The sequence below is a fragment of the Aulonocara sp. 'chitande type north' Nkhata Bay genome, linkage group LG19 (genome assembly GCF_057382095.1).
Source record: "Aulonocara sp. 'chitande type north' Nkhata Bay isolate Kocher_YH1m ecotype deep benthic linkage group LG19, A_spYH_male_GT1.1, whole genome shotgun sequence".
Taxonomy (NCBI): Eukaryota; Metazoa; Chordata; class Actinopteri; order Cichliformes; family Cichlidae; genus Aulonocara; species Aulonocara sp. 'chitande type north' Nkhata Bay.
In genome coordinates this window covers 31085804-31111372 of record NC_141362.1, presented here as the reverse complement: position 1 = coordinate 31111372, position 25569 = coordinate 31085804, and the positions used below count along the sequence as shown (strand labels likewise).

Below are 25569 nucleotides of genomic sequence, written 5' to 3'. Positions count from 1 at the left end.
CCTAATCCCCCTCCAAAGTTTCTGAGTAATGAGATGTTGTGGTAGGAGCGACGGGCACGTCCTCCCGCAGTGATGGGATCAAGGAAAGTCTGGTCTGAGTGACAGCAGGGCGCACATGCCAAGGGAAGCACAGTGGGGGAGGTCCGGGAGTCTCAATAAAGCTTATTAGCAGGGAGAAGAAGACTCCCTGCAGAGATGAACAGCTTTAAGATGAATTTGAGAGACAGGTAATATGTTGTGCTTGTGCATCTTTAAAGCCTAATTATTTGAGTAACAGTGGTGAAAAACTGAAATATTTGCACATATACAGGCACATATACAGGCATGCTAACAGTAAAGTACTGCTAGCACAGACTCTGTTTTGGTGTCATTATGGTTTTAGGGGGTTTTCCGTGTATCTGAGTTTTGGATTCTCGATTGATGTCATTTTTATTCTAGTAACGGTGAGTTTATCATTATAATTCTACTTCCAGTTCACCTTTCTTATGTTTATCTAGTTGTGGTGCGTCTTTGGGTAACTATTTTCGTGGTGCAGGGGTGTCAAACATAAGGCCCAAGGGCTAGAACTGGCTCAGTGGATGGCTTTGAAAGATTGTGAAGGAGGCCATTTGGACTTTTAAATGTATTTTAACAAGTTCTACAGATTTTCCTGCTGATAAAGACCTCACCCATGGCTATTCACACTACACCAAAATAATTACATTAAATTAAATGTTGATTAAAGAATTAAATTTCCTGTTTTTTCACTACTAACTAAAGAAATTTCTGTTCTTACAATGGGACCACACCCCCAAAAAGGACGTTTTCTGTGAATTAACAGACATTTCTGCTTTATAATTACAGGACAGTATAGGCAATGAGCTACCAGAACTTTTTTCTGTAAATTTTACACATTTATTTCTTAGACGTGAAGCCCAAACAGTTGTGCTGACAAATGTCTTTGATTTGCTACAGCTGAATTCTTTGAAAAAACTGAGACATGCTGTTGAAATTGTACTTATGTTTCTAATAATAAGATATCTCAGGGATTAAATTCATGGTTAAACCCTTTTTCACTGACAGTGATGCCAAACATTTTACTCAATTGTAAACTGAGCTGTATGTGGCCCATGATGTAAAACGAGTTCAACATCCCCGTTCTAGTGTTTTGATTTTATTTTTCAATTGACCTTTAGTTCCTTACTTTGAAGGGTTCTCTTTCCTGTCTTGTGTGAGTTTTACTTCCTCCTCTGTGACTGACTTCACCTGTCATTGATTGTTCTCACCTGTCTGCCTGCTCCCAGCTGTGTCTCATCATGTAATCACTGCTCTGTGTATTTAGAGTCCTCCTTCCTCTGTGTCTTTGTTAGATTATCTGTTATTTGCACTCATGTGCCTACCAGGTCTCCAAGTTTTTGCCTTGACTTTTTTTTAAAATTCCTGTTTGTTTCCTTAGATGTCAGTTTAGTTTGCTGAGTAAAGGTCGGTTTTCTCCTCTTTTGGGTTTCTAGGTTCTTCTGCCAGTTTTTTGAAGTGTCATTTATTAATTAATAAAGCTTTAGATTCTGTATCCTGCACTTAAATCAATTCCTCACTACAAGCTAACAGGCAGATAGTACTTAGAGTTTCCTTAAGCATATCCTGGACCTAAAAATGCTTGAACTTTAAGATAAGTTCAGTAAAAGTTTTATTGGTCCACAGGGTTGAGCTGTTTGTGGCTAGTTAAAAAAAAATTGCATAAAAGCGCTCTGCCTGCCAAAGTTCACAATGACTTTCCTAATTACTGGTTGAAACTGTATCTGCGAATCAGAACCTTGTCTTCTAACCTCAAGAAAAGATAATCAGCCCCAAAACTAAAAATGGGTGACAACTTGGCCATGTACTTTTCATTAATATCCAAAAAGTAAAGCATGATTGTGTCCTGATTTAATGGCGTGCCAGTTCCCATGCTTGTTTCTACAATGATTTGTGTAGAAAATATAGAGCTCCACAGCCAGTGGCTTGCAAGAGTGAGCTCAAGCTGCGCATCATTAGTGTCGCCCTTGGTTACAAAGACTGTAAACTCAGACGTGTCTGTATCCACAGAGGGAACAGACAAAACCTTTCAATTGTTGTCTATCCATTTAGCCCTGTTCAACAAAAGACTTCGTCACGCCTCACTAATTTATTGTCCATCTCCATTCAGTTGTGTTGTGCATTCCACTGGAGGCTGTTCAATAATATTTGCTCAAATTCCCTGACCTGAAAGTGTAATTCAGATTCCTTGAAACTTCTTGATAGCTGGTGTTATCCCAACTTAAATCTGAATAAATCCCTTAAGTAAAATTTGTTTAGTGAAAAGCACTGCTGGGATTTCAAATGAAAGGACAGCTTATGCAAAATAAGAGAGCTGGCTAAGAAAAAAAAGAGACAGGAAGCTGAGAAGGGAGAAAGCTTAGAGTCAGATGGGTTTCTCAGCCATACAGAAATCTTTAATTGCAGATTTTTGGTGCGATCACAATGTAGACCACCCGGCCTGCAGGCAGTTCTTCTAAGACGATTGAGTGGTCTGGTCCATCAATCACAGGGCTCAGAGCCCTTCACCAGCTTCTCCAGGGACTTGCCTCAGTGTTGGGCTTCTTCTCTTAACCAACTGGAAAACCTGAGAACTTGTGGGACAAGAGGGAGGAGGGATGGATGCCATCCACAGGATGCAAACGGTAGACAGTCTTCCTTTCTCTTCCATCGGGGTATACTCTAAGAAAAGACCCAAGAGCAAAGCCAAGACCTCATGATCCTTTCCATAAAATTACTTTCTGACATTCCGCCACAGGACGAACTAAAAGAAGGAGCAAACGGAGCTCTTTAATCATCACAGAGTTTCAGGTCTTTTGAATCGCAACGATGGCAGAGCCATCTCTTCTTGGCCTCTGAGCCAATACTTGATTGGAGCAAACAGCTTAAAGACAAGTCATTTTCTCTCAAAACAGAATGTTTCCTTGGCAAAAGCCATACTTGCCAATCTGGCACAGTCCATATCACACGGCCTGTAAATACGTCCCTGCAAGTGAAGCTAAAGCTAATCAGCAAAGATACGTGCGGTTAGCATGAGCGTCACACTGCGAATGCATACCAATGTAAAAGCTGCAACATACTGCATTTGCTCAATCAACAGCAGTCTCATCTGTATAGTATTGCTTTCACACAACGATCCCATGGGACATATGATGCAATGACAAAAACAGCTTTGATGAGGAGTTTATTTCATTTTTCTGCCACATTAAATCTTTTACTGAAAACATACTTTTCATTGTCTCTATTCACGAAAGTATGCATGTCATGTCAGTGTTTGTAGTTTGACAATTTTGCTTAATAATGTCCTTTTCCAAGATGCTGATGGCAGTGTAACCCGCATGAAACACATTTAAAACAGAACCACATTCCTCCATGATATCTGTGGACTATTTACCACCTGGGCTTCTTCCAAAATAAGGCATGCCACGGAACATTCCCAATAAAAAAAACATGCTTAACGTAGCTTGTATCGAATTAAGAAGCATCGCAAATTTCAAATCCATGCGCCTCCAACTGGGATTTATTTCTCGTAGTGGTTAGGTCGGCTCAGCGCTGATTAGCTACACTGCTGCCCAGCTAATAGATTCCATAATTTGAGTTGTTAAGGGATAACGCTAAGTCAACATCAATGAATCAAATGCTGTCAAAGAGATGCGACATCTCTATCTGATCACCACGAGAAGCTGCTGTGAAGTTGTTCCAGTGCATCTGTTCTGTTGCTGCTTGTTTCTAAGGCAAAGTAATCGCATCTCTGGTTTTTGTTGGTCATTAACAAGTGTTCTTGTTTGATCAGCGCTAATAAAAAGCAAGAAGCACAGGCTTTAGCTGGTCAGTTTAAATGTCTCAGGAATAGATGGAAGATTTAGGAAGGGATGAGTTCATGTGGGAAGATCTGGAAGTTGTGGAGCTCTCCGAGTGCCCCCCGACCCCCACCGCCCCTCCTTCGCCTCATCTGACTTTACTGATCTAAACCTCATGAAGAATAGCTTCCTCATTACAGAGAGAAAACAGAGAGGAGTGGGGAGCAAAAAGAGGCAGATGACTTACACAGACAGAGGTCGAATTGAGGGTGGGGCAAAACAGTGTGAGGGCAGTGACAACACGGTGACCTCGGTGACCCAGGAAGGTAGGGTTAGAGAGAGGAAGCCAAGGCTCCCGTGGGTGTGGTGGTTACTTAAAGTCCCTGGGGACCTCTGATCCGACTCCTTGGGAAGCCTCCCAAGGCTTCAGCCTGGCTCATGGAGAGAGTCACTGAGAGGAAAGCTGCCCATCAGTGACAGATGGGGAGACAAATGGCTTGTGAAATTCCATGAGCAGTGAAACACAGTGAGGAAAAGGCTGCCAGCTATAGAGTGTGATGCCAACACGACAGTATAGGTCAGACTTGGGCCATAGCAATTTGCCTTCAGATAACTGGGAACCTCTGATTAATTTTCTGATTGAAATGTATCCTTAACCCAGAGATTTGCACAAACAGCCCTATCACTTGCTTTTCAAGGATAAAATTCCTCTCAGCTTATAACGGATCCAGTTTCTCTTAATGGGACTCATGTAACCAAATCACCTCCTGTCCAACTCACCTATTCTCTTTCTCACTTGACTTAACAAGTCACTGGTTAGTTCTCAAACTTGAGGACCTCTGCATTGCTGAAAGAAATTGCAGCGATGGAATGAAATGGTTTAAAATCCAAGAAAAGCACAGGGTTTGCTTTGTTACTCCACTTCATCATCCGAACTAAAGAAATGGAGCTGACTTCAGCCTGGTCGATCTGGAACTCATTACAGGCCAGGAATCCTCAGCATGTGACTTTTAAAGGCACTAACTGCTAAGACCTCATCTCCCACTGAGATGGGACACACTGGCATTTATGCCTCTGCAATGTCAGACCTTCTTAATATAATGAACACACAAACACATGCACAAACAGTAAAACAAGCCCACAAAATATCCCTAAGCGATACAGTGTTCTTGGTGCATAATAATATATCATATCCAGCTGTGTAACACAACTAACTGTACATTTACGGACTTGAGACACAGCCAGACTGTAACAGTAGCAATGCATTCTGGATCTATATGACTGTATCGAGTGAGTGCGATGCAGATATACTGACAGTGATGTGCAGGCAGGCAGCAAAGACTTAGCAGTCCTGTCTGCAACAGCACCCCATTAAACTGTGGTCATTCTGGCATCTTCTACCAATATCATAAAAAATGAAGTAGCAAGCCTTGCTCTTAGTCAACAGCATGTTTAGCAATAAACTGACCAATGGTAGTAATGCACGCCTAGAAACAACCTGGGCTTTCATGACATCATTATCACGTACTCAACAGGACACACGGGAGAGTCCTATTAAGCTACACGACCTCTCTCCTCACTGCGAGCCGACGGCTGACTCAGTCGCTATAAAATAAAGAGAGACACATCATTCTTCAGGAGCTCCACATCATTCCTGTCAAACGCATGAGAAAGCACACACCTAGACGAGTAAGCAGGGAATGTAGCTTAGAGATAAAGCCCAAGTCTTTACCCTGAGAACAATAGCACTCTTGGAGGAATTCAAAGTATTTCTCGTATTAAAACTCACCCAAAGACTTCTGGGAGAGAGTATATGACTTCATTTTTTACTTAACTTTTCCCTCTTTCTTTCTTTCTTTCTTTGCCATTGTGTGACCCTGGCCTACGATATGCTGCCCCCCAAAAGGAGCCACAAAAATGAGCAAATTGGGTATTCACTCTGTTTTCTCCCCCAACTTCAAAGGAGGGAGCAGGGGAAAACATCTGGGAGCCAAAAGAGATCATGCCGTGGACTTAGAAAGAATTGGAATCTGGCATGCCTGGGGAGACAGTGCGTGGGAGGCAAGAGAATAGATCGACATCTATTATCAAGGCGGGAGACAGAGAGAGAGAGAGATGATGTCTGCTTCTGATCAACGTCTGGTCAGATATTAAAGAGGGTACAGTCAATCTAACAGTAAAACTAGCAAATCTGCGGGGTATGAACATAATATGATTGAGATACGCGAGAAATAACTGAATCTCCCATGTGGCACTGTACGCTGTGGGAGTGCCAAAACCAGTGCATGGACCACATCGTGCTCTCCGAGTAGTAAAAAGAGCTGTCAGAGCCCCCATCTACAGTGGACAGTGTCACCACCAAGCCTTCCTGCCAACATACAACCACCCTGTTGCTGTTTCACTTACCTACCGCATCTCTGGTTGGGAACCAGTTGCTCATTTCCTCATTCATTCAAGGCCACATTGGCTTGCTTTGCCCGCAGGGTGGGTGGCACGCCTGCCAGGCTCTCATCTTCATGCTAAATGTGTTTTCATTTGCTTCCCGGTTTTGGTTTTATGGAAGTGAAAACAGCTTCATTTTAACAACTGGGAGCATGGGCGAGTCACGCAGCTGCTTTCAAAGGTTTTTAGAAATCTAACAAAGGCCGCTATGTTCTAGTCATCACCGCTCATTAGCATTGTTTAGGCCTGTAAAACATGCTCTGATAAAACTCCACCAACCATAAACAATGGCTGCTAAGTCATAAATTTTTAGACACCTTAATATGAAGCAATCAGAGTGGGAAAACTCTACCTTTTGAGTTGATGTGTGGCACAGAGCAAGATTACCAAAGGACAAACATCAACAGCAAAACAGAATTAAACCAGATTAGTTTAATTCTGTATGAAAAAAGTGACATAACTCTGGTGGATTAGTCAGAACAGCTTACCTGGTTTGGTCGGACACTTTTGGCACTTGTTTAGGCCCCAAGAGGCGCCAATACTTCCACAGCAATCATCCTGTTTGGTTAGCCCTGGAAGAGGCTTGCCACACTACAACAAGACACATCTGTGTTAAATCTATGAAACAAGTTTGGAGAATGAGTGTTACATGTTTGGGTAGGCACGCTTGTTTGTGTGCAAGCGCGTGTGCCAGACACATCGGAGACTGTTTAGTTAGAGGTGGACATAAACACACCGAGTCCTAAGAACAGCTAAGAAACTCCTGGTGTGCTGCATTAAGGGCTCTTGGTTAAATGTCCTATCAAACCCTACTTGTCGGATTTTGTCTGATAGAAATTAAACTTAAGAGATGATATTTTTTCCTCCAGATTGAATCTATTATGGTTAAATAATATGGAAATTTGCAGGGTGAATCTGCTCTTTTGCTGAAGTTTAGTTCTTCTTTGACATAGTGACTAAGTGGTTTAATTTAAATTGCCTTACTTAACCAGAGAGGAAATAATGGAAACAGCACTTGAGCACAAACAAACTCAAGAACTAATTCTGGCAAAAACAACTCGTTGTGTTGTTGCAACTGAAATACTAATAAGACCCAACAATAGCCAAGCTAACAGAGGCTGTATGAGGTCTGAGATTAGCCGAGCTCACGCACTGCCACTTAAAGTCCTTTCCTTTTCCCAAGTGCTTTAGGATACATTAAAGCAAAGCAAAGTAAATCTACAAAATGTGCCACACTCTGAGCACACAGGCGATGAAAATCTCACCGTTTGGGCCACATGGGGAGGTTTCAAGCCTCACCTTCACCTCTTCTGAATGCATCCTAACTCATAACATGCTTTTGTTGAGGAAGCGGTGGAACATGAGATGGCCAGTGTGGCCAAGCCTCATAAATCCCGGACTTTACACATAAATCATTTTCACAAACTTCCTGTTTGAAGCAACAGCTAGCAGAGAAGGTTAAGGGATGTGACTATATAATGGCAGCTGTGGCTAAAACACTGCGTTCCAGTCGTTTCAACACCTAGACCACAATACTTTATGTGTATTGATATAAGTTGAGAGCAGTGTACACGGTACCTGTCCATCGACCGTCTCCTGAAAGCATCTTCCAACATTTCCGTTCTGACGGATGTGGGTTGTGGCGTGGCCGTGGCCATTCCCGTTAGCGTGTGGGTGTCTGCTGCTGTGCTCGCTGGCGTGTTCGTGTCCGTTTCCAGGCTGGGAGCGCTGCTGGACAGAGTGAGCCCCCTCTGTGGTGGCTGGTCTTTGCCCAGGTTGGACTCGAGCTACTTGGTGGATCTGGACATCAGCTTCTGGAGGATGCTGAATGTGGACGTTGACCAAGGATGGGTGGAGAGACACTGGAGAAGAAGAGATCCAAAGCTTACACAGCATAGTAGATAGTTTACAGTGTCAAAATTTGAACCGTTTAAGGGGAAGCATCCTCTGCCAAGGGACAAAATCTGTATATATATACTGCAGTGCATGAGATCTCAGCTAAAGTCTTACACAAACACTTGCTTCATCATCAAGTCATGAGATTTGGTGCATATTGGTAGTTCCTGGCAGTGAAGAGGCCCTTAAGATGCTACAAAACAACAACAACACAGAGCGTTTCGGATTCTCTGGTTTAAATCAAATCGTTTTAAAGACTGAAAACAGTTTTGCTGAAGAGTTGAGAAGATGTTGCAATGTGAGGCTCTGTTGTCCTTCTGACACGGGGTAAGCATCCATCTTCAGGGAGTGCCAGGTTTTTTCCCAGAATCCCGACCCACTCTCATGAATCATAACCTCACACACAGACAGCAGAATCCAAGGAGAAAATGCAAAACTTAGTCCAGGACAAGAATGGCTCCATTTCATATATAAAGCATACAGGCAGGACAAACAATGTCTTTCCTGTACCATGATAACACACTGACTGGATTTGTCATTAAATGCAATTATTAAGTAATTAATTTTTCAGAAGAGGATGAAATGTGTCTGAGTGTAATTTAAATGAATTTAGACTGACCTTCTGCTTCTACTTAACTGTTCCATAAAATGAGAAACTAAGAAAGGAGGACACGATAGCTTACACCAGGAGATGAGAGTGAATTTATCTCTTTTATTCACAACAATTCGTATTGCTGCCGTGCTCTGTTTCTAATATCTTCTGTCTGGTGAACGCGGCATTGTGTGAACAATAAGATGACTTGTACTGAGTCATCTATGAGCTGTTCTGCTTAAAATAGAAAGTGACCTCTGCTGTTGGCAAGGAAAGCAATAACACTACACTATAAACAATGTTAAAAATGAAGCTATGCTTTTTTCTTCCTTTTTTTTTTATTAAGGCAACTTCTGTTGCAAAATTCAAGTCAGGTGATTATTTTATGTTGAATGAAACGGATTAATCGCAGGCATTCATGAGATCGTTTGCTTCTGGAAGAAAGGAAGAGCCAGGAAACCCACAATTGTTGTTTATTAACTGTGTTTTGCTTCTTTTTTCGACACTTCTCTGTTGGAGTGTAAGCTTTACTAGAAGAATGGAAACCTTGCAGTTATGAGGCACGAGTACAGCCAGAGTCATCAAGAAATGAACATGTTAGCTAACTGACAGTCAATCTGAGGTCTCTTAAATATGCACAATATCCTAAATGAAAAGTGATGGCCAATGTCACACACACAGTGTCAAGCTAACAGCACTCGTAATGTGAAGACATGCTAATAAAGTTAGAGTGAGTGGGGAGGCGTGCCGGAGCGTGATTACCTGGCTGATTGGACAGTGGGAGAGTGTACATGGAATGGGATGGAGATTTTGGTTTCTGGTGGTTCCTGTGGCTTTGAGGGGTGGGTCGGGCAGGAGGAGGGACTGGCAGGTGACAAAACCGTCCTGTTGAGTTTGACGGACACCAGCACATGTCCCTGCCAATGCACCGGCCTCCATTAAGACAGGGGATCTGACAGAAGACTGCAAAGATGAAGGACAAGAAACGGAGAAAAAAAGGGGTTATGAATGAGAGGAATCTTTAGAATACACAACATACCACATTTAATTGCACAGCATCATCTAACCTTACACACAAGGATCTGGTAATAAGAAACAGAAGGCGTAGTCCTAATAGGAAGGGCATGTGCTAGGGCTTCCTGTGGACAGCCTTTGTTTGCAAACGGTTAGCAACAGTCATGCTGTTCTCTGCTTTGGCACTACCAGACACCTCATTCCACATGACGTTTATAAAATCTCAACTTTGTCCTCGCAACAGAGCCATGCCCCTCACGCTGTGCCTCCTTCAATGGCATGTTTTGCCTCTCATCAGTAATTACATACTCCTGTGCAGGATGATGAGGGATGATGTATGATTCATGCTGTAATAATTTGCAGAAAATAATAACAACATACCATATGGGACACGTGTTTGGATGACAAAAGGCGAAAAAGTTCCCCTAAATATCAAATATTGTCCAGAAATTGATAGGAGTGCAACTGGCTCATAGCCATCCAAGTAAATCCAAGTCCAAAATGTGTTCTGTCTACAATTTGATTTATATTTTGTAATTTGCCGTGGAAAGAAAAACAGAACAGACCAGCAGTGGCCAGATGGTGTTTGACAGTAGTGCTTTAACAGCCCTTTCATTGCCTTATCTTTTGGCATAAGGGATGGGTGCCAGCCCAGCGCCCTACATACCTGGGCCTGTTCCCATCTACAGTTTCACTCTGACCTCTCCTAACTGAAAACATCAAAGACAATCAAATGAGGAAAAAAAATCTATCCAACTATGACGAATATAGAACTATTCTGGAGCATGAAGGATGAGAAAGTGAAGCAATGCACTTCTACAAAAACAAGAGACTGTTTTGCAAGATACAGATTCAAATGGCCTGCATGCTATGAGATTAAAGAGAATGCCAGACATGGAAACAAACAGGGAACTTCATCCTCTGTGTCTCACTGAGGCTAACAGGGTGCAAACAGGGAACAGGGAGATGCTGGCGGGTTCTGATGGCATGTAGGGAATGAGCTCCCTGTCACATAACATTAACAAGAGTGAGACCACAGGACGAAAAGAGGGAGGAATAGAACAAGAATAGAATCGTGTATCAGATGGGACAGTAACAGGATTAGCAGGAGAATGCTAACAGAATAGATTAAAAACAGAATAAAAAGAAACAGAAATAAAACGAAGGAGAAACAATGCAGGGACAGAGACGGGCAGAAAGACTAAATATGTCCAGACACAGAGAAAGACCTCCTGTGATTCGACATGCGGGCTAAATTATCAACTCAAGGAGGGCTATTAAAACCTCTCAGTGTTGGATGCATGTCTGCACTGGTCTGTGTCAGGCCAGTCCCACCCTGGTATGGGGCAGGAACTATTCTTAGACAACATCCTACTGTCGACTTTCCGCAGCAGGTTCCATGTCTGCCTATCTTTCTGTCCATTTAACAACCTCTAACGAGCGAGACGCACATGCGCACACACTTCTCACCCAATAAACAGACTTCTACCAATCTAATATCAGCTTTAAGTAAGTGTTGTACACAGGCTGTGCATCGAGAGGCACTGCTGCAATTATCCAGCCGTTTTTACTGCGCTGTTTTTACTGCGCTGTTTTTACTGCGCCGTTTAAGCAACGTAACAACAGCATGAGATAACTGTTTGCTGTCCACTTGACATTCCTGGACGAACACGCAGGCCCGAGCAATAACAGGATGCGAGCCTAAATGGAAAGCAATCTCTTTTTAATGTGCTCTTTAACGCATGCTTTTACATAACGAAGACTGGGGATTTTTGTTTTTTGTTTGAGAATAAAAGTGGGACATAAAAACTAACCACTGAGGAAAAAGTGGAAATGCCGGGAATGTAATCTCGTGAAGGGTCTCTGCCAGGATGCTGAAGTGTTTAGAATATCTACACCGTGTTCCAAAACCCTGCTAATGTGCACATAAATCTGCAACATCGACCTGTTTATATATTCATAAGCCTGCGATGTCCTCCCTAAATAAGCTAGTGCATTTCGGTGAGGGTTGTTTGCATGTTTGTATCGTTGTTTGAGTTTATATTTATGAGAGTTGTAACTGGAGCGGATCTATATATGTATGTGTGTGGTATGCGCGCCCTTCATCTCTAATCCATAATTAGTCTGAGGTCTAAGCTGGACCATTAAACCTGATGAGAAAACTCAGAAACACGCAGGGGGTACGACCCTCGTCTTGGCACTAGCCGCCCCCTGCTATCCCATGGACACTCCTGTGTGAATTTGGAGCAAAGCCCTCTGGATAAATGACAGGTTTAATGTAATCCCTGTAAAACCCTGTTCATGCTGCTACTCTTTCTCTCTTTTCAGCCTATCCCTCTCCTTTTTCATCCATTCCTGCCCTCCCAGAGAGCATGTTAAACGGTTAACGGCGAGGCCAACTGCGAGGTGTAAACCGCAAAAGGGATGGGGCTAAGTGTTGGGGAGCGTGGGACCACTAGGTCCACGTGTCTGTGTACAAGGGGAGATTAGGCCCCTTTTACAGAGCTTGCTTTTAATCTGCTCTCCCCTGTCTGTCTTTTTCTTTGACAGTAAAAGTTTTCAGCATAGCTCTCATGCTTAATCTACACCACTCTGCCTCCTGTCTAAGATTGGTATTCAGAACAGACAGCATGCCCATTTTATCTAGCTCACCCAATAAAAAAAAGAATGAGATACCAAACACAGACTGTGTGTGAGAATCGAAAGGGAGAACGAGAGACACTCAGGGACAACACAGAGCAGTATCACAGAGATAAGCAGGCAGACAGGCATTGCTGATAGTCAGAGGGCCGGGGTCGACACTCACAGAGTCGGAAGCCCTGGTTCTTCGGCTGCTGATGGGGCGAGGTCTCGCTGTAGACCTCGGTCATGTCTCCCTTCTCGCAGCTATTATAGCAACGCCCTCCAGAGCACACCCTGCGGCACATCATAGGTGTGAAGACGATCTTGATGCGATCCAGGTTGGAGGTGAGGTTGGCCCCTGGAAAACACACACACACCTGGTTGAGAAGGGGCAGCAGCAGAGACAGGCTAGAGACGAGCTGCATCCTTCCACCTTCAGCTTCACTGTGACACACTCCCCGTCTGGGCAAAAGGGAGGTTTATAAGTGCGAGGGTGTGCGCTGACGGTTGGCCAGTGGCACGCTGCAGCTGAACGTGCGATGTGCCACAGACCAGCAAAAGAAATAAAAAAAAAAAAAAGGGGGGGGGGGGGGGGGGTGAGAAGGCTATTAGGTTTTTGGGCTAGGCTCCAAGCCCTTTATCTTTGAGAGAAGGTGTTTTGGATATGTGTATGGGTGAAGGAAACAAAGAGAGTGTAGGTGAGCACTGTGTAATGGTGGGAAGCTGTTCAACAGCCGTCGCTGCGGTACGTGGCTAAAAACAGGAGGATGTGGAACGGCAGACAGCTGTGCACGTTGGATCAAAGAGAAGGGGGGGAAAACTGGTGACGTTCACATCACATTTCCAACAGCAACCAGGGTCCAGTGTCTATCATGTCAGAGAAGTGTCTGAGTAAATTCCCAAAGGTTCTGAAGTACGTAACTGCGCAATCTCGCACATGCTCAAACTGCAATAGCTTTGATACGAAACGTCTGTGCATGTGATGAAGACCACAGAGGGTGTGAGGTGTTTGGACAGAGGGAGAAAGGAAGTGCATCCTGGGGCGCTGCCAATTTTTCCTCGTGGCTAATGTTGAACAATGACACCACAGGAAGTGTATGCATGTATTGTGGTCACTCTGAATTTCGTCAGGCATTCGTAGCAATTGCATTTGTTTTGAGGTAGCTAGGGGCAGAGGATGTGAAATGATAACAGAGCCACGATTTATGATATTCACAAATATTCTAGTGGAAGACCTACATGTATTCAGTCTCATTACACTTACCTGCTGGTAATAATGCATTGCTGAACTGTCCGTGCAGCTGGCTGTTGCTGGTTGGCCTGTGAGTATTGTGGGAATGTGTGTTGGTATGCCCGTTCCTGTTTCCATACCAGTTCCCGTGCTCGTTGCCGTTAGAGTAGCCATTGCCATTGGGCAGAGCGTTGGAGGTTATAGGCCCAGAGGATGATGGATAACGTTTCACAGTACGGGAGGTCCCGGTCTGCTGAGGGGAGGAGTCAGGGGGTCCCCGTCTCACTTGGGTCCTGTAAATTATCACAAGGCCATAAACACATGACCTCAGACAAAAGCTAACGTCCCACACACACATATATGCAGTCACAAAGATACACCCATGAGCATCTTATACGCGTCACCATGAGTGTAAGTGTGCTCAGTGTGTGCAACAGAAAGTAGGACTCCTAAGAGACAAACATGGCATCTAGCTCATAGATTACTTAATCATACTTAATCAATTTTATAGAATAAAACATTGAAGTTTAATGGAACTGATTTTACTGAATCATTCTTTAAGCACTACAATGCTAAAATAAAATAACAGTGGGCCTAACACTGTATTCTCAGCGCCATACTGTTATTCTGGATCTCCACTAGAACAGCTATTATTTATTTGTATGCAATCCCTCAGTTTTATCACCATCAGAAACAAGTTATTTTAGCTCCCATATCTTTCAGGCCATCCTCTCAGTAAGCAAACTTACTTCTGATTGGTTGTCGGGTTCTGCAAACAGACTCATGTGCTTGTGAGCACCACATCCTCAACTTCCCGGTTTTGAGGTTCCAAAAACAAACTTTTAATCTTTTAAACAAAACTCAGTTTCTTGTTTTGTCAGCTTCTCAAATCAGTTGGACATCTATTCTCTGTAAATATTACGCTCATTACCTGCTTATTAGTGGACTTAGTCTTTCAGTCAAATGTTGTACGAGAACAAAAGTCTCTACTGTCACCCACAAAAAACGTGTCGAATAATCGTATGCAGAGATCTCTGTTTGGTCCTCTCCTGCACGAATCCAAGAGAAGAAAACAGTAACGGCAGTCTGAAGGTCGAACTTTTGGGTCACACAAGCGGACCTTCTTCTTTGAATCTTTGAACATGGTTAAAATGACCACCCACCATTGTATCAGTGTACATATGACAGCACACTGCAGACATCTTAAAGCCATTTCACAGGAATGGATTGGCCAACAAAATATTAGGCAGCCAAAGAGAGTCTGTGTGTGGCTCGTCTTAGAAAAGTGTGTGATTAAACACATCAGATCTTTCCATCACACATTGTGTCTGCATGACTAGATTATGAACTCCTTGTTTTGTCTGACTGTGGCCAACCAGAGAGCAACATCCTGAGTGTTGCGTTGAACTGGAGGAAGTATTAAAACTGGGGTCGACGAACAAAGCTCAACCAGGGCTGCAAGGGGCCAAGTTTTTTCCCCAGTGAGCATTTCATTTGGGTCAATTACTGAGCCAGTGTTGCACGACCTGGAAGTTGAGCTCATGTGAGTGACCTGGAGGAGGCGCGTGCCTCTCAGACAGACAGGCAGACAAGCCTACCTGGGTCTAAGACTGATTTTGGAATGCCGGGATTCAGCCCTGCAAAAAAACAAAAAAACAAACAAAAAAAAACATCTGGATCCCACTGATCTGCCCTGACAGACAGGCAGTGAAGGACAAAGGTGAGCTATGCTGGATAGATCAAATAAACACTTGTACAAAACTGTGTTTTTTTAAACCACACATCACAAATCAGCTCTGTTAACCCCCACACACACTCACAACAATAATCAAGCAAATAAACATGTGCGCACACGCACAAAAATGCATATTTGTCCACACAAAAGCAAACACAGACACACCATGTCCCAGCTGTCGTAGATATGGGCAGATTTTGGAGAAAGGATGTGACACAGGGAAACAAGAGGTGCTACTGCCAAGGTAATAACGGTGGACAGGAGGTGGCAAAAGACCATTACGCTTCCATGCTCAAATGTGATTGGGTTTTTCCATCACTAACAGTGACACCTGACCTGCAAGCATCCTGCCTCACTTCCTAGGCCTAGCCAGATGTTGCTCTGTCTACCTCTCGTATGTTCAATGGCAAAGTGGTTTCCTCCCAGTGTGAGCTCATGTTTACCCTCTCTGCCTGCAGATCAGGGAGCACACGGGGCAAGCACAACCTCACTCTGACGTCAAGGCCTCTGTGGCTTAAAGCGGAATCATTCCCCTCCCTTGTTCTGGGTGACTTGAAAGCAATTTCGAAGTTTACATGGGACATGGGCTGTACAGACAGATGGAAGTAATGTTTGGGGTATCAAGCAATGGCCATACAGTTTTAATTAAATCACTTAAGTCAGCAATAACAGAGCTGCTGAGCACATGGTACAAATTCTGAAATAAGGCAAATAAAAATGAATGGGAAAAAAAAATAATAGCTGCGTAGTTCTCAGTCTTTCAGCAGCTGGTATCATCTGACACTTTTCAGTTCAACAAAGCTACTTAGCATTTATGAAATCCAAAAAGCTCTCACCAAGCACCAATCAGAACAGACAACGCTAGCATGTAATATAGGTTGGTAAAGAGGAAACACATTCACTTGCCTGGTCACTTTATTAGGTACAACCTTTCAACTGTCAAGGACAATTACTAATCAGCCAATCACATGGCAGTGACTCGATGCATTTAGGCAAGTAAACATAGTCAAGACGACCTGCCTTAAGTTCAAACCGAGTAGGGGATTTAAGTGGCTTTGTTGCTTCTAAATGGGATAGCTGTTGGTGCCAGATAGGCTGTTCTGAGTATTTCAGAAACTACTGATTTACTGGGGGTTTCTACACATCCATCTCATGGGTTTGTGGTGAGAAAGGGAGAATCTTGTGAGCAGCAGTTCTCTGGTTTAAAAGACCTTATTGATCACAGAGGTCAAAGCAGAATGGTCAGAAGGCAACAGTAACTCAAATGCCAAAGCTATGCAAAAGAGCATCTCTGAATGCACAAAAAGCTGAACTTTTGACTAAGGCAGCTAAAGACAGGAAACTTAGTTTAAGATTCACGTGGGTTCGCTAAAATTTGGCAGCAGAAAAGTGGAACAATATTGCCTGGTCAGATGAGTCTAAATTTCTACAGTAAGATTAGGATGTTACAATCAGAAATGAGTGAAAACAACATAAAAGTATGAATCTATCCTGCTGTGTTGAGCCTGAGGAACAGGAGAGTAATAATGTGGATGTGCAGCAACTGTGTGATGATATCATGTCAATATGGACCAAAATCTCTGAGGGATACTCCGGCACCTTGTTTGAAGATTTAAAGCAGGCAAAAGGAGCCCAAGCAGGTACTAATAATGAAGCGTAGAAACCCAAGAGCTGACACCAAAAGACAGATAAGAACTTACTCAGATCTCCAGAAATTTGACTAGTACTGCTTCATGTTATTTAAATACTGAAAGGTTGCAGGGACATCTACTTCCCTTTCTGAATAATCAGAACCTTTTAACAAAAACAGTAAATATGAACTGACACCAAGACTGGAAATACCATTCTCAAATCCAATGCAAGCTTTAGAAGCAGGCAGTGGGTGGGCGTATGCTAAAGCATCAGTAAAATGTACATGCCGGTATACCAGATATTAAATCTGACTTTCTGGTGAGACGCTTTTATAGCATGAGAAAGACCCCGCCATCTCCCTAAAGCACAATTGCAGCACTTCACATGCAGACGTAAAATTGGTAGTCATCAGATATCACTCTCCAAAATAAGCACACATAATGTAATTTATGATTTCACTAGCAAGGCCCAAAGTAGTGCAAGCTTCTGAAATCATAAAGTAAAATGAGGTTATATCCATTTTATAGTTATAGATGCTCTGTGCTTGGACACTACCATATAGTGCAAAGTTTGTCTGAGTTAAGCCCATGAAATGAAATAATTCATGTTCAGAACATGTGCTCGGAAATTATATTCACAGAGAGAGAACGAATTCTGATAAATCTTGATCCAAACACTTGATCAAAGCATCAGCTCGTATCTGACAGCAAAGGAAGCCTCCAACTAAGACATGAAGTAACTGTCAGTGTCCACTATCACTCATTATCATTCATTTCACATGCATGGAAAACATTTAAAGCTAAACCTCATCACATCTGAAGAAATTACAAATCACATTCGGGGCCAAGAATATAAGCTCTACATGAATCAACACTGCAACACTTCCAAAACACTGCAAAAAGTATTATTTGGCACTCAGCTTGCGACATACTGTATCTTTGAACTCATTTAGCATTACAATATGTGAACATTAGCTCTCACAAAGGCATGACAGCCGGCGTGAATGCCTGTTCCAGCCTCGTCAGGCTCAAATGAGTTGGAGAGGAGGCATTTTTGGAGCACAAACAGTACACAGTTAAGCACTGTGAAAACAAGCCAATATCAAGAACTGGAGGACAGTCAAAAGGACTACAGATCCTCCAACTCAGTGACGCTTCCAAACAAAATAGCAGGTGTAGCATGAATTTTCATGTTAAGACTGTGATCTGTGGAAGGGCGAGGATAAATGCGGATAAAGTCAGCTATCTGGATTTGTTTAAGCACCACGAAACTCCAACAGCAGTTGCTCGAAAAGCACCGCTTCCAACCATCCCAGTGGTGACTGTTGTTTCTGTAAGTTGCCCGGTGTCTAGCCTTTTGCTCCGACAGAAATTCAAGATTTATCTAATGATCCTGCTCACCCCGAGCACTCGCTCACACACACATGCATGCAGTGACCCAGATTTTCAAGAACTGTTTACACCTTAAACTGTCTCCGTAGCCCACACTGCATGACGACGCCGGATAAGTGTTTATGTGAAGCACAGCGCAGTAATGTATGGGCCACAGCTGATTCATTCACTAACAGTTCTGTCTCTGAGGCGCTTTCATTACCCACTGTCTCTATAAATCTCCTTGCTATATAAAGCACACTTGTCAGTTTAACGTATTTCAGGCAGAAACCGTTTTTTCTGGCCTCAGGATGCTGAATAAGTTGGAAAGGTCAGGACTGTGTGATATTAAATGGTTTTTCACTAGCTTGCTCACCACTTGAAACTCAGCACATGTCCAACCTGGTATAGCACATTTTTCATTTTGATTTGTTTGAGAATACCAAAGTCTGTAGCCACATGTAATGGCTTGGGTTGTTGACTTCTAGTAGCTAATGCAGAAAATAGGCTGATACGAAGAGCTTGTCTGCTTGTTAGATGGAGCCATTTGGCTTTGACGAGACTGTCAAAACAAGACAGTCTGACAGTAGGCAGAAGTGTCTGGCACGAGCATCCCAGTCTGGGTCACAGTGGCTCTCAGCCTTGTCACTTGGTCCAGTTTTAGTTTTCTTTCTGTGGAGTAGGACATAACCTCTGGAGCGATGAGTGGCAAACCTCTGAATCCATCAGCAGGTTTAAAACCAATCAACAAGAGTCACTCAATAGCGCTGAGGAAAATCGAGTCATTATTCTTCTTATTTAAACAAAAAGTTAAATAGCTCCATTTACCTCTTTCCAACATGGAACATCAGCCAAAAGAACCCTTATTACATAAGAGCTGAGCATAATTAGGGCAATTTGAAGCCTACTTGTTAAATGGGGAAATAAATGACGGTCATCAAAGACCAAGTGTAAATCAAAGTTTACTCACATCCATTTCATTCAGAGGAAGCGCTAAACGCTGTTGTTCGGCTCAAAAAGTTATGTTTGGATATGCATATCATCGCTCAAACTGAAGGGGGGGGGAGCACAAAACTGGGAAAAAATGTGCAAACAGCAGCTGAAACAATGAAAACCTTGTACTACTCAACCACTGCAAACACTGTTGTTGGCAACAAAGAAAAGAGAAGATTTATGAGCGTATTCACGACAGACGTGCACTTTCGCAGTCAAAGAGGGAGCACTGTGAACTGTATGGCGCACTTTGCGAGGGGGTACAAAAAGTTTGGGGTATAACAAAGTATGCTGGCCATTTTCCAAAGCTTTCCAAAGGTTCCTACTATGCGGCAAAGTAACGGTTACGAGATCTGAACTCGGAAAGAATTAGCCACGCAGCTAACAAACAAACAAAAAAAACATTAAACCGAGAACATCTTTGAAACAGACAGAAATCATCCATCTTTGTGTACAATATTTTACAATTGAGAACGTCAGCAAGGACATTTTTCAGCAAAATCTCTACAGCAGATGGTGCTCCGCATTACACAGACTAAAGCCTGCAGACAAGGAGGGAGAGTGCACACTGTTGAAACTAGTCCCAGGAGGTGTTATTCAAGAACATACACACTTGACTCTTGTTCGTGTTTTGCTATTCAAATCCCAGTAGTGTTGTGAATCTGTGTGATGGTCCAAGACTCCAACCACAATGTAGCAAGGAAAATAGAAAATATTCCAGATTAGCAGTAATGATACTTGAAGGATGGCTAAGAGTCTCGTTGCCAACTATGACTTGTTTGCTTCAGAATTAGATTTAGCTAAATCTGAGCTGTTTGTATCTGATATTTGATAAGAAATTAATTACTCATTGGATATTTTGAGTCTATTTTGGTTTTTGCTTTGAAATCATAGCCTTGTTTTGCCATATTCGATCTCCCCCGCCCCCCAGGAAAATGGGGGAGATGCTTGGTTAGGAGACTTTGGTCTGACTTAACAGCCTTGGTGTATTTTAGGAGGTGAAAGAAGTCTGAAACAGAATTTATTCTTTCTTACCAACCCAGTCAACGCACCAAACCATCTGCACCACCGGTGGCCAAAACCCCACTGCGGTCACACATCTCATTCCTCAGACTTTATGGAGAACACTCTCATCCATTCATCATTCGCCACCGAGGTCCCTGTGTGTTTCTTTCAATAAAACCCTGAGGTCTGATCCTAAACATGCACCAATAAATATAATATCCAACCCCAAGGACACTTTCATTTTATTGTTGTTGTGTCCTTCCTCATAGCAACAACGTCATGCAATGGCATAGTGGTAAAGTTTGTGCTCAGTGAAACTTCAAAAATAACTCAACACCAGCCTCTGTCACATTAAAGTCTTACCCTAAATTACAGCTTTTTGTGAATGTTTAATGTCTGGTAGTAAATGTTTTGACCTCCAGAGTCTTGGCGTTTGTCGCAGCATCTTTTGCAGGATAATCATGCTGATATCTGAGTCTTAGATTGAAGCAAATATCTTAACGGGTCACAAAATATGCCTCATCTCCTCCTCGACCAAGCTTAAATGTGCTGCACAGGCAAGAGAGTGATAACGGTCTATTCATTTAAGTTGTGGCAAGAAAAAATAAAGAATTTTTCCAATATTCGTGACTTTTTCTCTTTCCACTGTATATGAAAATGAACAAATTTTAACTGAATGCACCTTTGAAATTCAATTTAAATGTGCCAGAAGTGCCAGTGGTCCAACATCTGTCCCATAATATAAAGTATGAATAAAAGGAAACACCTAGTCACTGGAACATGTGCATTGCTTTAACGATAAGCTCCTCTCTACTAAAACAGGTTTTTCTCGTATACGTGGCCGCATAAGGCCAAACATCAGTGAGCAATTAAGGCCCAGTCTTTCTTTGATAACATCTCTAGTCATTATGACTTGGATAATTGTGGGTCCTGGCAGAATATTCCCCCTTGTGAAAATATGGGTGTGTCTAAGGGCTTATCGCACCAGCCACGGAGGCTGGATTAAATCATGTTCTCTCTGTCTGGACGGCCTTCCAGGAATCCCACTAGTAGCAGCCAGAGCCTGGGTGAAATGAGTTACAGTGGGGCTGGATTGATTCAGAAAGCTTTTTATTCTCCCCCAGGGGAAGAGTCTTATATTAGTGCAACAACTGGGCCTGGTGCACCATGGAAAGCAGAAAAGGGTCTTGAGAAATTGACTGAGCAAAGACTGTTATTTGGATCAGCCGAAGTGCCGCGCAGACAAATGAAGAGATGAAGTTCCACTTAATTTTATAGGTATAACTTCCCCCAGCGTCTGCATGAAAATAGATTTTCTGTAAATCTGACCTCACTGAGGTTTGCCGACATTACATGATCAAAACACATGACTCCTGCCGTCTGCTCAAACGCAGCGCAGGCCAGCACCTGTGAAATAATCAGCTCCCTTTTTTTTATCTCCGGGGGGTGGGAGGGGGCAGGCAGTAGCCGTGCCAATGTGCCAAGTTTTCGCCTCAGCATTTAAAAAGCAGGGTTTTCAAATCCAGGAAGCAGTGAGTCTGGATGAAAGAAAATCAGTGTGGTTGCTGTGGTTCAGGGGCCAGAACCAAAATGCCTGCAGGCCTGGTGAGCTGAGAAGCCATTTAATATTCTCCCGTTTATTGTAGTTGCTCTGATCATTAACTTAGTAAAAATGCCGCAAGACAGGTCAGCAGGAAGAGCCATTACCAACTGCTGACTGAGGCTATATATGCTGGTCAGAGTCATATGTCAGACTGCTTTCACGATAAGCCAAAAAGGGTTTCCATTTAGAAGAGTGATTAAGCAAATTTTTGAATTGGAATATAATGCTGGTTTGAAAAGAAATTTTACAGGGACCACAGGGCAGAAATGTAGACATGAACAAGTCCCGCTTTTGGAGGTCTACTTTTGTATAGTTTTAAACTTTTGGAGGTCTACTTCATCCCCCAGTGGAACCCACAGGAACCCTACATCCTGACATCTGAATGGATTAACTGGTCCCATGCATAGCCATACTGCTAATTCATGCTTTCAACACCATGCCCCATATCTGGGAGATGTGTCTGATTGATGCTATCTCCATCTGCCTCAGTGCCGGAGGTGGAGGCCGGAGAGCATTCTGGGACAGGCGTGCTTCTTTCTTTCTATAATTGCTGTACAGTATTTGTCCGTCCGACAGCTGCATCTGCACAGGCCAGCTTGATGAGGTGGATTTGGCCACGGACGCAGAGCCCGCTGGCACGGCGACTCAGAGAGAGTGTTTCAGATGGGGCTTTAGGAGAGGTGGGACGGGGGAGAGAAAGACATATCTGTCCCATGCTGACTGCTGAGTTCTCTATGGTCCTTTGTTCCCTCTGGCCTAGCAGGAAGCCAAACACTCATGGGACTCGTTTGGCTCTGTGATTGTAGGAAAAAAAAAACACCAACTCTTCCTGGCCTGGCTCGGTTAGTATTGTTGTGTGTTAAAATTGCTCACATACAGCAATCTAGAATACATTTAGATGTGCATAGTAATAAGTGTAATGAAAAATAGCTGATCAATCTTTACTATTTCACGCTGAGACGAATTTAACACGCCTTTTCTATCATGTGGAGGGTTCACTTAAGGACAGTGTAGCCTCCATAGCTCTACTCTGGCATATTAATGCAAAAGCAAAGGGACCCCCTGCATCCTCCAATACCACATCAAGTCCTGTAAAACCACAACAGATGACCTTAAGCCATACTCCAGAAAGCCCTGGGCCATTCACAAATTTAAAAAAAAAAGTTCACCAGGGATTGAGCTTCAGGGTACATGTCAAGTTTGCAACATCAGCACAAAATACTGTATAAACAAGCAGAAAGCCGGTGAACCTGACTCCACACAATTTCACTCCCATGCCGGGAGACAAATCAGTCCTCTAGACATGCAGTCATATGCCTGGTTTAGAAGAGAGCCCTATTCAGAGGAGAGCAGCACACACAACCTGCTGGAATTAACTTTTACCCCTTTACTATACTTTAACCATACTTCCTGTGTAGCTCTCCTTGTTTTTGGGAGCAGCCAAAAAAAGAGGATGATTCTATACAGTTCTTCTTTGAGTAGCAAAGCAGACTGCCAGGTGATACAGTCAGAAAACTTTCCCAGGCTGAGCCTTGGATATATGTTTCAGTCATAAGAAAACACTTATCTGATCAAAGTTATAAGTTTCAAGTGCAACATGTGATGTAAAGCTAATGTGGGATTTGGGCTGCTCTTAATTTATTATCCTCTCAACTCAGTTGTATTAACAGAGGCTTCCTGAGCGAATATCCACTCCTGCCTTTCTGCATTTAAGCTCTTTGTCTCTCTTGCGTCTGATACCTGAAATTCCTCGGCAAGCATTGTGATCATTGCTCCTAAGAAAACTGGCGATAACAGCAAAACAATAATTCAGCGCAGGTGCAGAGTACACCTAGGGGATTTTGACAGGTCCCAGCAGCGCTGGTGGTGTGGTTTGTCTGGAGTGGGAGTGAAAGCAACCAGTGATCCATGATTAACGTGGAAAACTCCCACTACAACCACAGTTTCCTCTGAGAAATGGCTGTGTGGCTATGTACAAAGCCTTGAGTCAACAAGCCACATAACCGCCAGCCCTATTAGTCACTAGGAAAATGGTGGGGCCGATATAAGCAGAGAACCTGTACGTGTGACCAGAACACTGGGCGTTTTTCTTTTTCTTGTAGTAATTCAAGTGAATTACTTGTGAGGAAATTCAAACAAAGAACCAGTGTTGATGACACAATGATCCAATTTCGTTTTATCCACTACTTCCAATATTAGTGGCATTTAAACCCAAAGTTATATTTCCTACCTGAATGCACTGAATCATTTTTTGTGAAAAGACTGAATCTGACAATACTGAACGACTTTATGTTGTACATTTTGAGCACATCATAGTGATTATTAATCAGATTGATTGTATTATATGTTTTATACTTATTCTAACAATGATAATAAATTTGATTAAATTACTATTAGCATTGTGGCTGCAATCATTCAATATAATCAGTGTGATCACTTTGTTCAATTTGCTTTACATTGTCTGTCTATGAACAAGATGTTTTAGGGTTCACTGTAACAGTCAAATTATCTGTGTGCCACCACAATCTAAAATGAAAGAATAAAACTCCTGCTACGCTATGTGGAGCAGTGGTTTGGTGGATTAGCACTGTTGCCTCACAGCAAAGAGGTCCTGGGTTTACCTCCAACCATTTGGGCTTTCCGTGTCATGTTTGTAGGTTCTCTCTGACTATTCCTGCTTCCGCACGCAGTCCAGCTACATGAATTTGGTGGAGTTTGGTTTATCTAAATTGGTGTGAATGTGAGAGCGAATGGTTGTCTTTCTCTCTGTATTAGACCTATGCAGAGTGCACTCTGCTTCCTGCCTTATGGCTGCTGGATAGGCCCTGCATTGAGTAAGTGGAAAACGATGGATGACAATCAAAAATCAACTGAAGTGTTGGCTTTAATTTACTGGTCTGATTTTTCTTCTCACATTAAACAGTGAACTTTGGACAGATAAAAGTGGAAACTCTACCTCAGGCCTAGAAATCTGCCTTTTCTCCAAAATTAGAAGACATTACGTTTGGCCAAAAACAAATTATGGGGCCTGTTTCTGGTGGGTTTCCGTCCCACAGTTCAAATATATGTGAGGTTAATTGGTTTGTACGTTTCTAAAAGGTTTCATATTGTACAATGTCACTGCACTGTGTAAAACTGAGGTTTAAGCATAATCTCAGTAAGGTACAAACCACCATGTTACAGAAGGGTATAGTAGCAGTACCATCATGGGCACCACGATGTATCACTATAGCTAGAATAATGTACTTTCTTTTGCTGAAAGTGTGTCATTTATTTTCTACTGTGAAAGTCTTCAGACCTGAAGTCTAGTCTAAACATAACGGCTTGAATTCTATGTGGTATGAATTGCAGCTTTGTTATCTATGTAGCTGCCGACGCTGGCCCTGAGTCAGATCATGTAACAGACCAGAGAGAGATGACCTTTAGAGGGGTAACCTGCATGCAGCATACATCCTGCTCTACCCAGCTTTGTTTCCTGCAGAGAACTGATGTCAGAGAACGGCAAGGCAGTGAAGATTATATGAAGGACTCATGGTGGTGGTGGTGAATACACCCTTTACACATGATCATTGGCCCTGACCTTCATACCAGGGGCCAACTG

The 25569-nt window shown here is 42.9% G+C and overlaps 1 protein-coding gene across 3 annotated transcripts in view; it reads right to left on the bottom strand.

Moving 5' to 3' along the window:
• The window catches only part of LOC147307406 (latent-transforming growth factor beta-binding protein 2-like), a 90215-nt gene that overhangs the window by 41492 nt on the left and 23154 nt on the right, over positions 1 to 25569 (bottom strand). For all 3 annotated transcript variants that reach the window (XM_086274814.1, XM_086274813.1, XM_086274812.1), the window contains exons 4-8: positions 13664 to 13923; positions 12584 to 12757; positions 9526 to 9726; positions 7854 to 8137; positions 6764 to 6866 (exon numbers count right to left, since the gene is read on the bottom strand). In XM_086274814.1, the coding sequence (XP_086130940.1) occupies positions 6764 to 6866; positions 7854 to 8137; positions 9526 to 9726; positions 12584 to 12757; positions 13664 to 13923 (1022 nt within the window). The remainder of the gene's footprint in view (positions 1 to 6763; positions 6867 to 7853; positions 8138 to 9525; positions 9727 to 12583; positions 12758 to 13663; positions 13924 to 25569) is intronic.